This window comes from Mus pahari, chromosome 5 (assembly GCF_900095145.1).
Source record: "Mus pahari chromosome 5, PAHARI_EIJ_v1.1, whole genome shotgun sequence".
Classification (NCBI taxonomy): Eukaryota; Metazoa; Chordata; class Mammalia; order Rodentia; family Muridae; genus Mus; species Mus pahari.
In genome coordinates, this window is record NC_034594.1 from 166874772 (window position 1) to 166888676 (window position 13905).

General features: G+C 41.2%; 1 protein-coding gene across 1 annotated transcript in view; it reads right to left on the reverse strand.

The window, feature by feature from the left end:
- The window catches only part of Cd46 (CD46 molecule), a 34724-nt gene extending 31885 nt beyond the window's left edge, over positions 1-2839 (reverse strand). Inside the window, exon 1 of the mRNA XM_029538761.1 lies at positions 2646-2839. Within this exon, the coding sequence (XP_029394621.1) occupies positions 2646-2772 (127 nt within the window). The 5' untranslated portion in view covers positions 2773-2839. The remainder of the gene's footprint in view (positions 1-2645) is intronic.
- Positions 2840-13905: the final 11066 nt, after the last annotated feature.

Sequence of the window (13905 nt, forward strand, 5' to 3'; positions counted from 1 at the left end):
CCTCTCCCTCTCCCTCTCCCTCTCCCTCTCCCTCTCCCCTCCCCCCCCTCTCTCTTTCTCTCTCTGGTCAAATTAAGTAACTACTGGTCAGCAGTGTTCCATCCGGGAATGTCTTTGCTTACTGTAATCCTCAGTCCAGTTCCTGGCTATGTATGCTGAGTAACTCTCCTCTTTTTTAAAGAGACTTGGAGGGAACATCTTGTGCTTCAACTCTGGAAGCAGCACTCAGTTCCCTTTCTTTGGGCTATCCCCAATCAGGGTGTTTCAGATAGGTCACATGTAGCTGTGTTTAATAGCTAAGATGAAATCTAGTTATCATGTGGCCACAATGTCCAGTACCAGCTTATTTCAGGAACATAAGAGTACAACAAAGACACTTGCAGGGATTATATTGTCATGATTTTTATAATGAAAATAGTCACTTTAAAAATTTATATATTGGAGAAAGGAGAGACATTTATTTCTTTTTTTCCCTTTTTGACTGTTTACTAGTATTTTATAACTCACCAGTTGACCACATAAAGACTATTCCCTGCATTGTAGCACTCAGAGTAAAGACTGAGATACTAAAGTGTAAGCATTTACTGATCTTAGCAAGACCTAAAACAGGCCTAAGAGAGCAGATATAACAGGAGACTACAGTTTTGTTCAAAGAAGCAGCCACTCTTCTGAAGGAAGGACTTCAGTCTCAAAATGTGAGAGATTCTCTTCCTGATGAGCACTGTCCACTTATAAACCACTTTCCTCACAAATTGAGTTGTTCCAAAAATGAGACCTTATTCTCTTTTAATTTTACCTACAATTTTTCCTTTTATGCTTTCCAGGTTTCAATCTATATTTTGATTTTCAGATTTTATCTTGTTTCCCTTCATTTATATTATATCCTATCCATTTTATCTGGTTATTTGATTAATAGATTTCAAATAACCGCAGAATCTTCTTAAACTTTTAGCTCATCCCAAACATTATTCTTTTTAAAAATCCATTGGTTTCCTATTATGCTAGTACCTGCCTCTTCTATTCCTTGTGAAGTGAATTTTTATAGCGATTGATTCAAAAGCAAAGTTCTTGAAAGAACTTTCCTCCTGCAAGCAGGAAGAATCTTCTCTGTGCTCCATGCATTGGCCAAATATATTTAACATTCTGGTGCTTGAGTTTTGTAAGAGCAAGAACACTAAGGCAAAATAAAAACAAAAACAAAAACAAAAAACCAAAAAACATTTGGAGTCACTAGTGTGAAGAAAAAATATCTCTTGCCTTCCTATTCAGAGAGGTAGAGAACAGAAAAGCCAGTTTTATAGGTGTGATTGCAAGTTGAGAGATGGGTTACGTTGGGTTATGTCTACTGAGGATAGTCAGAAGAGGTCTCCCTGGGAGGTAACATTCCAACTAAGTTTGAAGAGAATAGTCAAATATGTAATATCAGGAGAAGATTCTATATATAGGAAAAACAGTAACAAACCAGTGGTTTAAAGTGTCAAGAGTTTGGATTGTTGTTTGTTCTGTCCCTCAGTCATTTTAAAATCCAGTCAGAGAAGCATATTCCTTTACTCCAGAGCATGGTTCTTGTCCTTCATGTTAAGCTTTGGTTAATATTTGCTTTGGTTAATATTAGCAAATATTTATAGATCAGATACTATGTATCTGCCACTAGGGATCTATCAGCACAATAAAGTGCCTGCTTACATTACGATACATATATGTGTGTGAACAATCAATGGAAGCGGATCACAAAACCAAGACTGGTTTGTCACTGTCTCCCAACATGTCCATCCTCTGGACCAGCACAGAGTCTGGAACATAGAGGGCAAAAGATGCTGAATGGGTACTGATAAGAAAAAAATATAGAAATACATACAGACTACATGAACAAGATTATGTATATATCAGTTACAAACACAGTGTGTTGCAAAACAGAAGAAAACAGAAGTATGTTCTTGGTGTAAATTTTATAAGTAACCATGTATAGTATTTATTCCATGTAATGAAACACCATCCAAATGTGGTGGAATAAACCTTGAGTTTTAGTTCATGAGCTAAGGTGAAAACCAGAGTATTACTTATACCTCTTGTCTCAGGAGTAATGTCTAGATTGTCCTTTTCTGCTATGACTTTATCTGTAAAGGAAGATAATATCTCAGAGCCATTTGGTAATAGAGTTAGACACTGACTGCTTTGGCTAGGAATGGACAATAATTCCAAGCAGGGAGCAGGAATGTAAGGAATAAGATTAAACACACTATGTGGTGGGAAAAGTCTAATAAAATTGTAAAGTCAAACAAAATAGCCACTTATAAACCAAGCCCATACTGCCTCGGGCAACAAGGAAATTTGACTTACAGCAGGCCAAGTGTGACTTTCCCTCCCTTCTAAACCCAGAGTTGCTTGCCCACAGCATAAGCCACGCAATCTGCTACTGACGCAGTGGAGCTCTAGGTGAACATCTACCCCTCCCTCCACTCAGGCTGCCCACCCCTTAAATACTGCCTACTAAGGAAATCTGCACTTTGGGGATGAGGATTGCATGATCTCCATGGTCACAGCAAAACTCACACATTTGCACAACCCTAAGAGAACTCTACCAGGAACTCCTGAACTAACTCCTCCCAGCTTCCCTGTGACACAGCCTCTCTCCTGGATCGTACCAGATAAATGAGACAGCAGAAACAGAAGGGCCTCAGCATAGATGCCCAAGGAGCACCAGAAGAAAGTGTAGCTCTTCCTTCTACGACGGGGGTGCGTTGAGTCTGCCATAAGAGGCGCCGCCATCATGTTACCAGACTGAAAGGGAAACTGGGCGCCAGGAAGCCAGAGAGCAAGTTTTGAGATAGGTGAACAGACGCAACAATCCTGAAACTAAAGTGTGCTGAGCGACACAACAAGTGGGCGTGGCCAGGCCGCTCCTGGCAGGCTGGTGACTGGTAGCGCTAGCTAGGCCAATCGGCTGGCAGTAAGGCGGGGCCTCAGTTCAAGGGGCTGGGCCAAGAGGTTGCGCTCCCGCCAGGAATTTTGGGCTTCTCAACTATTTTCCATTGTCCCACTTTGCTATGCTCCTTCCTTACCTAGCTGCATTGCTCCCAAGTCCTCTGCAGCTTTGCTGCACTCCTCACCTTGGATGGCACAAGCCTTGTCTTTAGCTGCGTGTCAGGGTTGTGCTCCTTTCAGGGCTGTTTTCCTACTGATGCAGCTCAGTATTCCTTCTTCAGAGGCTCTATAGCGGTTCTAAGGTGTGCTTACCAACTAGAACGTACCTTGGCTTACATATACAAGGAGATCGCTTTATTCTGGAAGGCTGGAAAGACTTTTTGGCCCTGTGATCATTGCTCTGAACTTGAAGAATAAAAGTGCGGGAACCTAAAAACAGACCTAAAGCACTATCAGGAGGCTGCCTCAGACTTGTATTTGGCATTAGTCACATCTGATTAGGACAAGTACTTATATTTTCCTCATTTGAATTCTCTTACAGCCTCATCTCACAATCCTCAAATCTCAAAGGTTTTCCCATTGGATTCTCAGCTTCTAAAGTCACACACACCCCCATGGTTGCTGCACTTCTCTGTGGCAAGCATTGCAAGCACACTCCTGAAGTAGAGCTATTATGTTTTAGCCCTGGTTAGGAATGCTTTCAATGACAGTGTTGACTGTGAACATCCCAGGATCCTGACAAATGTCAAACCTTTGGATGAAGGAGAGGAGGATTCAAATTTGGTGTTTTTTCCAGTTCACGGGAAATATCTTGTTAAACTGTCAAAGAGAAGCAAGGAGAGGGAGGGGGGCTGGGGGTGTGGACCAAAATAGGACTCTTAATTTCCTGTATGCTTTTTGAAGGGCGGCGGTAAGACAGTGGGATGGAGGAGCATTTAAGTGGTGGAGAAATCAGGGTTAGGTGCTTTTTGTGTGTCTCGGGAATTATGTCTACATTGTTTTCAGAGGGTGGGTATAGTGGTTTGAATAGGAATGGTCCCTATACTTATATGTTTGATACTAGGTCCACAGGGAGTGGGACTATTAGGAGATGTGGCTTTGTTGGAGTAGGTGTGACTTTGTTGGAGGAAGTGTGTCACTAGTGGGTGGGCCTTAAGGTCTCAGAAGCTCAAACCAGTTCTCTGACTGTTTCCTGTGGATTCAGATGTAGAACTCCCAGCTCCTTCCACAGCACCATGTCTGCCTGCATGCCACCATGCTTCCTGACATGATGATAATGAACCTCTGAAAAGGTAAGACAGCTCCAACTGTTTTTCTTTATAAGAGTTGTGTTGGTCATGGTATTTCCTCACAGTAAACAGGCCAGCCAACTTTTCTGCATAGTGGATCAGGATCTAATTTCATCTTTAGGAATTCAGGTAAAACAAACAAACAAACAAATAAACAAACAAAAACAAAACCAGTACAGAAACAAGGATGGTTCTCACAAGGACACTTACTTTATCCATTTTGGTTTTACATCTGTCTTTATGTTTTTGTACTCATAGTATGTTGTGAATGTACATGTCAGTTTGGGTGTGTGCACCTGTGCATGCAGGTAAGTGTGCATGCATGAGTGTGTATGTGGTTGTAGAGGCCAGGGGTCAACACCTGTTGTCTTCCTTGGTCAATCTCTGTCTTGTTGGGGTTTTATTGCTGTGAAGAGACATCATGACCATGACAACTCTTATAAAGGAAAATATTTACCTGGGTCTTGCAGGGAGACATGGTGCTGGAAAAGGAGCTAACAGTTCTGAATCTGGATCCTCAGGCAAAAGAGACTGAGTCACTAGGCCTGGCTTAAACTGAGACCTCAAAGCCCACCCCCCTTTGTGATTCACTTCTTTTAATAAAGCCACACCTACTCCAACAAGGCCACACCTCCTAATAGTGCCACTCCCTATGGGCTTATGGGGGCCATTTTAATTTAAACCACCACACTCTCCAAATTATTTATTATTACTTTAGGTTCAGGCAGACTGAACCTAAAGTTTATTGAGCCAGCAAACCGAAGGAATCTTCCTGTCTTTACTTCTCCATCTCTTGGCCTTCAGGCATTTTTGGACTCTTTATGCGGGTTCTAGGAATCTGAATGCAAGTCCCCATGCTTATGCAAGAGACATGTAAAGGGTAAATATATTATATTACAAACTTTCAAGAATTCTCTAATATCTTTTTGTGCTAAAGTTCCATTTGTGTGTGTATGTGTGTGTGGTGGTGGTGGTGGTTAGTGGACTTTGCATAGGCCTTTTTCTTCCCCTATCCTTCATAATCTAAAATCAAGTTGATAGCTGTCTCATCCTTATGGTGCCTATCTTAGGGTTTCTATTGCCAGGACAGAATACCATGATCAAGAAGCAAGTTGGGGAGGGAAGGGTTTATTTGGCTTACACTTCTACATCACTATCAAAGGGAGTCAGGACCCAAACTCAAGCAGTGCAGGAACCTGGAAACAGCAGCTGGTGCAGAGGCCATGGAAGAACACTGCTTATTGGCTTGTTCTTCATGGCTTGCTCAGCCTGCTTTCCTATAGAACCCAGTATTATCTGCCTGGAGGTGGCCCCAAAAGAATAGCTGGCCCTCAACCCCCACATCAATCTCTAATTATGAAAGTGCCCTAAAGGCATGCTCACAACCCAATCTTATTGAGGTATTCTCAATTGAGGCTCCCTCCTCTCAAGTGACTCTATCTTGTGTCAATCTGACATAAAACTAACCAGGACAGTGTCAAACCAATTATTATATAACACACCTTTAACGAAGCTATTAAAACACAGAAACAAGCAAAAATTATATGCAAACCTTTTGTTCAATATCCAGAAAGATTCTGACATTTATTGAGATGATGAGCATAGCTCAAAATATTACTATATACATATAATAGTTAAATATACAGGAACACTTGTTTCAATTTTTCATATGTATATGTTTGATATGCATGCATATGTGTTCGTTCATACACACATCTATGCATACCTCTTTGTGTGTATGTCCATTTATGTACTTTTCTTTTTTTTCTTTTTTCTTTTTTGGTTTTTCGAGACAGGGCTTCTCTGTATAGCCCTGGCTGTCCTGGAACTCACTCTGTAGACCAGGCTAGCCTCAAACTCAGAAATCTGCCTGCCTCTGCCTCCTGAGTGATGGGCTTAAAGGAGTGCACCACCACGCCCGGCAGTTATGTACTTTTGAGGCTTGTGGTTGATCCTGTAGGAGGACCAGCAGTCTCAATTAATCTGGACCCCTGAGATCTCTCAAACACTGAACCACCAAACAGACAGCATACACCAGCTGATATGAGGCCTCCAACACACATACAGTGGAGGACTTCTGGGTCTGTGTTCATTCAGAGATGATATGCCTAACCCTCAAGAGACTGGAGGCCCTAGGGAGTATAGAGGTCAGGTGAGGTGGGGGGTGGGGACATCTACGTGGAGACAGGGCGGGGGGGGGGTATGGGATGTGGAGCAGTCGGAGGGTGGATGGGGGGCAGAGAATGGAATATGGAGTGTAAAAAATGAATTAATTTTTTTTAAAAAAGATATCTTTACTTTTAATCTATGAGTATTTTGACTGAATATATACCATGTGTATACATGTGCCTTCAGAGAACAGATGAGGGTGTTGGATTTCCTGGAACTAGAGTTGCAGATGGTTGTGAGTGGAGCCACCATGTGGGTGTCAAGAACTAAATTCCAGGTCCTATGTAAGAATAACAAGTGCTTTTAATCATCTCTCCAGCCCCAGGAATCTTGTTCAATTACTCCCCCACGTCATCTTCAGAGGTAAGGTCTGTCTTAATTAGGGTTTTACTGCTGTGAACAGACACCACGACCAAGGCATGTTTATAAGAAAAACATTTAATTGGAGCTGGCTTATAGGTGCAGAGGTTCAGCACATTGTCACCAAGGTAGGAGCATGGCAGTGTCAAAGCAGGCATGGTAAAGGAGGAGCTGAGTTTAAAATCTTGTTCTGACAGCACAGGAGAAGACCGGCTTCCAGGCATCTATGATAAGGGTCTTAAAGCCCACACTCACAGTGACCCACCTACTCAAATAGGCCACACCTCCAAATAGTGCCACTCCCTAGGCCAGCATATTAAAACCACCATATTCCAATCCCTGGCCCCCAAAGGCTTGTTAAAACATGAGTCTATGGGGGCCATATCTAGCCATAGCATAATAAAAAATACATTTTGTCCAACTTCCNAAGTCCCCATAGTCTATAGCAGCCTCAACAATGTTAAAAGTCCAAAGTCCAAAGTATTTTCTGAGATTCATCCAATCACTTAACTGTAATCCCCAAAGCAAGACAGTAAGCTAGCTGGGCAAACTCTAAACTCTGCATCTTCATGTCTGATGTCAAAAAGGTCTTCAGATCTCTAACTCCTTTTTCATCTTTGTTGACTGCAACAAATTTTCTTTCTCCTGGGCTGGTTCCACTTTGTTAGCAGTTCTCAGCAGATATCCTACAGCTCTGGCATCTCGAACATGTTTGGGTCTCCAAGGCAACTTCAATGTTTCAGCTTCTTATTCCAGTGTCTGGAATCCACACATGATCTTCTGGACTCCTCCAAAGGACTTTCAACACTTCGCCAGCTCTGCCCTCTGTAGCACTCTAGGCTCTGGTTGACTCCAATCCATTGCTGCTGCTGTGGGGTTTTTTTTGGTGGTCATCCCATGGTACTGGCATCTCCAATATGCTGGGCTTTTCTGCTGCAAGTAGGATTCAATAGCCTCTCATAGGCTCTCTTCATGGTGCCAAGCCTCATCTTCTTTACATGACACCTTCAGTACTAGGCCTTCCCTAGCCTCTCACAGTGCCAAGCATCAGCTGCTCTCCATGACTGCTTCATACACTCAAAACCAGTACCACCTGGGTGATTCTTACATGCTACAAGTCCAGCTGCAGCAGCGGGTACAACTTTGGCTATCTCTGGAACATAGATTCTTTGTGCTCTCACAAAACACTTGCAAGATTTCACTTCAGTCACTGGTCTCTTCTTAATCACCACTAAGTTCTGAGCTCCAGCTAACCAGCATCAGTTGTCTTAGTAGTCCCTTCTAATTTTGACTCTAAAGGCAGAGCCACATGGCTGAAGCTGCTGAGTTCTGATGCTTGCTAGAGCTTGAACTTGTTCTATTAAATTATCACCAGCTTTCTGTTTTCCAACTCCTTCATGGCCTAAGCTTGGCTGTTCTGGAACTTGCTTGGTAGACTGACCTTGCACAGATCTAAAAGGCTCTGTCTCCTGAATCCTGGGATCAAATGTGTGTACCACCATGCCTGGACTGAAGCTTTTCTCTACTTGAAACTTTCTCTATACCAGGCTAGCCTTGAACTCAGAGATCTGCTTCCCTCTGTCTCTTTGGATTAAGATGTATTACCATCATATTTGGACCTAGCTTCGCTGGGTGGGATCTTGCCCCAAAGTCACCACTCCCTTAATCTGTACATCTTCTTAAGCATAGCATTCAGCTCCATTTCACTTCCTGGTGCCCCTTTATTACTATACATTTTGTACTTTTCCCTTTAGATCTTGCTGTGCTTCATCAAAACTAAGAGTGAACTTTAGTAATCACACAACAGAATTTATACCAGGCTGTTTTGATACTTCCTTTGTCAAAGCAATTAATCTAAATCTCTTCACTTTAGCCTCAGGCAGACTATTTGGACAATGGCAAAAAGCAGACACATTCTTCTCCAAAATTTTACAGTAACAGTCTCTTGGCCACATACTGAATTCTTCTCCTCTGAAACCTCTAGAGTCAGACTTCAACAGTGCAAATCACCCTCAGCACCAGTCTTCCATATTTCTACTAGGATAGCCCATTAAGTTCCACTTAAAGCATTCCAAAGCTTTCCAAACCCAAAGTCCCCAAATCTACATTCTTCCAAAGAAAAGTATGGTCAAGCCTATCATGACAATACTTACTTCTGATACCGACTTCTGTCTTAGTTAGGGTTTCATTGCTGTGAACAGACACCATGTCCAAGGTGACTCTTATAAGAGAAACATTTAATTGGGGTTGGCTTACAAGTTCAGAGGTTCAGTCCATTATGATCAAGGCAGGAGCATGGCAGTGCCCAGGCAGGCATGGTGGAGGAGGAGATGAGAGTTTAAAATCTTGTTCTGAAGGCAAACAGGAGAAGGCTGACTTCCAGGCAGCTAGGATGAGGGTCTTAACGCCCACGCCCACAGTAACACACTTACTGCAACAAGGCTAAACCTACTTCAACAAGGCCACACCTCCAAATAGTGTCACTCCCTGGGTCAAGCATATTCAAACTACAAGGTCTCTCAATCAAATTCAAAGCTCACTGATACAGAGAGTTTCAATAGCCAGTTTGCTCAAGAAATGATATTTCTCACAGCCTTCTGAGGCTTGAGTTACAGGAGGGATTCTGGGAATCTGAACTCAGTTCCTTTTGGTTGTGTGTAAGGGCTTTAAGTGCTAAGCTGCCTCCCTAACATAAGTGTTAACTAGTCATGTTTTTTTTTAAAAAATAACATATAATTTATAAATATTTATGAGTCGCTATGTAATGTTAAGATACTTATATTTCCAAACACATTGCCTAATTGTGATGGCTAAGGAAACCCCATTCTATACCAGGTACCTTCTTAGTACATTTAGCCTCTGCCCTAAATTCCTCAAGGATGAACTTCTATCATCTTGTACCTTCCCTAGAGTGGTGTAAGTGCTGTACGGTAATTAACCACTTGATCTGGCTTTTGAAAAATTCACTTACTGCTACATACACGGGAGTGATACAGCTCCTTTATTGCTATGTACAAGGGGAGAGAGACTCATGTAGCTGAGGGGAGTAAAATAGCTTCTCATACAGCTACACATTCACAGAAACAAGATAACTGTGGTCTCCACCTTTAAAAACCCTTCCCTTTACCCCTTCTGGATGGTCACACCTTCAATTTAGCTTTAAATCTGCTGCCTTTAAAATAAAATAAATTTTAATTATAATCTGGATTGAGTCTGTAGTCTTTTCTGAGTGGTTTTGAACTCTGTAACGTAATATTTAAATCAATGTAAACATATCAATCTCAGTGATTTATCATTCCTTTACAGAGAACAGTTTGTAAATCAATTCTAGCTTTTGTTTCTATAGGGTCATAAGCTGCCCTGTTTTGCAGTCTACCCCAGCACTACCTCTCTTACCTGGCTCCAACATAGCTTCTTAAAGGTTGTACTTTTTTAGTTAATATAAAGTATTCTGAATTTATTCAAAGGTAAGTTTTTTGACAGTTCTTTTATTTCATTTTTTAAAATATTGAGCATGGTACAAAGAAATTTTAAAGTAGATGAAACCCAGAGTTTAATTTTCTTTTCTTTTCTTTCTTTTTTTTTTTTTCAGCTATTTCTCATGAGTACTCTTGGTAACTTTCCCTTATCACCATTTATATTTTTTAAAATTTATTTCTAAGTAAACAAAAGTTACTTCTATTCCCTAGAAAAGGTGATAAATGTTACTACATGTTTTTCTCCAATCTGTTTTTAAAGTGTACTCTGTTTTAGAAATGTAAGAACATTTTGAGAAAAATATATGTATATAGAGACATATATGAAAAAGCCTAATAAGTAGTGACTATTGCTACATAGAATAATTGACTTGTTTTCATGTTTTTACATTTTCCTAATGTTCTTTAATGATCTTTTTCCATAGTATGAACATTTTAAAATAAAAAGGAAAACAATAGACTTATAAAGCATAGCTCCTAGACTATATCTCCTTTCTTCAAGTCATCCAGTTTTCTGTTCACTCTGTCTAACTAGATGATATGTGATTTCAACATATGTTACAGGTGCATGGAAGTGACCACCAATCAGGCAGGACAGAAGTTTCATTCCCCAAACAAAGTCTTTTGCATTTCTGTGAAGTACTATCAAAGACTTGAATCTCAGATCTCATTCTGTTGAAATGAATTGGCTTCTACACTAATGTTATCCATAACATTGCAGTTTTTTTTGCTATTTGTTTTGTCAAGAAGGGACATTTAAAATAACAGGATATTTTCACTTAGATGACAGCATTGGGAATACCTAAACTGTGAAGAATTCATACACTAATAATTGAAAGGACAACATAAACCCCATTTGTCTCCATTTTAGGACCAGGCCTAATTTTAAAAAGGCCATAGGTCACCAGCTCCAGGAACAGACCAAAAATTCCAGGAAGAAGGTCATAAACCCTCCTCCCAATAGCCTAGAGATAACCAGAAGAATGAGAAAATATCTTATCTCCGGATGGGCCTACAGTGCTGGCTGGCCTTATCTCATCCTGTGGCTAAACATTCAAGACATAGGAATGCAGACCATTTACCACCTGGAACAAGCCAATCTGAAGCCAATCTCTGTGGCCTCCCAGCACCCATCAATGAAATTTTAGATTACCTAACTCATTCTCTCAATATAGTAGCCAATCAAAGTTATACCAATGTCACCACTTTGGCCCCTGCCAATCACATTAGAGATTCCAGGAGCTCTAGAAGGATTAGACCAGAATGCCTTTGTCTAGGGTTGCCATTTGGAAGAATGGCTGAACCCCCTCATGCTGGTTGATTCTGCAGAAAAAAAAACACTTTGTCTCTGCACACTCTGCACACTATCTGAGTCTGGGATCTTCCTTCACTGATTTTCAGACTCTTACATAACCAGGATGGTGGTAATAATATAAATGCAGATTCATCAAAAGTGTTTATTACCCTTTGTTGTGGTTTTTTTATGCAGGGTACAAGAAAGTATGATGTAAAGAAGTGTACTAGGACAAAAAGGCAACCAACAGACTGGGAAAAGATCTTTACCAATCCTAAATCTGATAGAGGGCTAATATCTAATATATACAAAGAACTCAAGAAGTTAGACTCCAGGAAACCAAATAACCCTATTAAAAAAAAATGGGGTACAGAGCTAAACAAAGAATTCCCAACTGAGGAATACTGAATGGTTGAGAAGCACCTAAAAAAATGTTCATCATCCCTAGTCATCAGGGAAATGAAAATCAAAACAACCCTGAGATTCCACCTCACACCAGTCAGAATGGCTAAGATCAAAAACTCAGGTGACAGCAGATGCTGATGAAGATGTGGAGAAAGAGGAACACTCCTCCACTGTTGGTGGGATTGCAAGCTGGTACAACCACTCTGGAAATCTGGTGATTCCTCAGAACACTGGACATAGTACTACCGGAAGATCTAGCAATACCACTCCTGGGAATATACTCAGAAGATGCTCTAACAGGTAGTAAGGACACATACTCCACTATGTTCAGAAGATGCTCTAACATGTAGTAAGGACACATACTCCACTATGTTCATAGCAGCCTTATTTATAATAGCCAAATGCTGAAGAAAACCCAGATGTTCTTCAACAGAGGAATAGATACAGAAAATGTGGTACATTTACACAATGGAGTACTATACAACTGTTAAAAACAATGAATTTATGAAATGCTTAAGACAAACGGATGGATCTGGAGGATATCCTAAGTGAGGTAACCCAATCACAAAAGAACATACATGATATGTACTCACTGATAAGTGGATATTAGCCCAGAAGCTCAGAGTATCCAAGATATAATTTGCAAAATACATGATACTCAAGAAGAAGGAAGAACAAAGTGTGGATACTTCGATCCTTCAAGAAGGGGGAAAAAAATACCCATGGAAGGATTTTCAGAGACAAAGTTCAGAGCAGAGACTGAAGGGATGACCATGCAGAGACTGCCCCACCTGAGGACCCATCCCATAAACAAACAACAAAACCAGACACCACTGTGGATGCCAACAAGAGCTTGCTGACAGAAGCCTAGCAATACCACTCCTGGGAATATACTCAGAAGATGCTCCAACAGGTAGTAAGGACACATACTCCACTATGTTCATAGCAGCCTTATTTATAATAGCCAAAAGCTGGAGAGAACCCAGATGTCCTTCAACAGAGGAATACAGAAAATGTGGTACGTTTACACAATGGAGTACTATGCAGCTGTTAAAAACAATGAATTTATGAAATTCTTAAGATAAATGGATATAGCTGTCTCCTGAGAGGCTCTGCCAGTGCCTAACAAATACAGAAGTGGATGCTCACAGCCATCCATTGGACAGAACACAAGGTCCACAATGAAGGAGCCAGAGAAAGTACCCAAGGAGTTGAAGGGGTTTTCAGCCCCATAGGAGGAACAACAATATGAACTAACCAGTATCCCCAGACTTCCCAGGGACTAAACCACCAATCAAGGAAAACACATGGTGGGACTCATGGCTCTAGTTGCATATGCAGCAGAGGATGGCCTAGTCAGTCATCAATGGGAAGAGGGGTCCTTGTTCCTGTGAAGGTTCTATGCCCTAGTATAGGGGAATGCCAGGGCCAGGAAGCAGGAGTGGGTGGGTTGGTGAGCAGGGGGAGGGAGGAGGGGATAGGGGGTTTTCAGAGGGGAAACTAGGAAAGGGGATAACATTTGAAATGTAAATAAAGAAAATATCCAACAAAAACAAAAGATTAATGATACACCTTATTTTTTCCTTTTATTAATTCATAAACAGAAAGCAGTTCACCCATAATGCACAAAGCATTTCTCTGAGACTCTTTAGATGTGTACTTGGCAGAGGTGTAAGCAGTGACTAGTCAGTTCTCTAGAGAAGAGCCTGCTTTAAAAAACACATCCTTCTCCTGTTACTACTATGAAGAATAAGCAAGGGTGGCATATTCAGTACAGGGTACCAGAGTTCTTATCTGACAAGGTTGGACCCTGTCTTAGTCAGGGTTTCTATTCCTGCACAAACATCATGACCAAGAAGCAAGTTGGGGAGGAAAGGGTTTATTTGGCTTACATTTCCATACTGCTTTTGATCACCAAAGGATGCAGGACTGGAACTCAAGCAGGTCAGAAAGCAGGAGCTGATGCAGAAGCCATGGAGGGATGTTC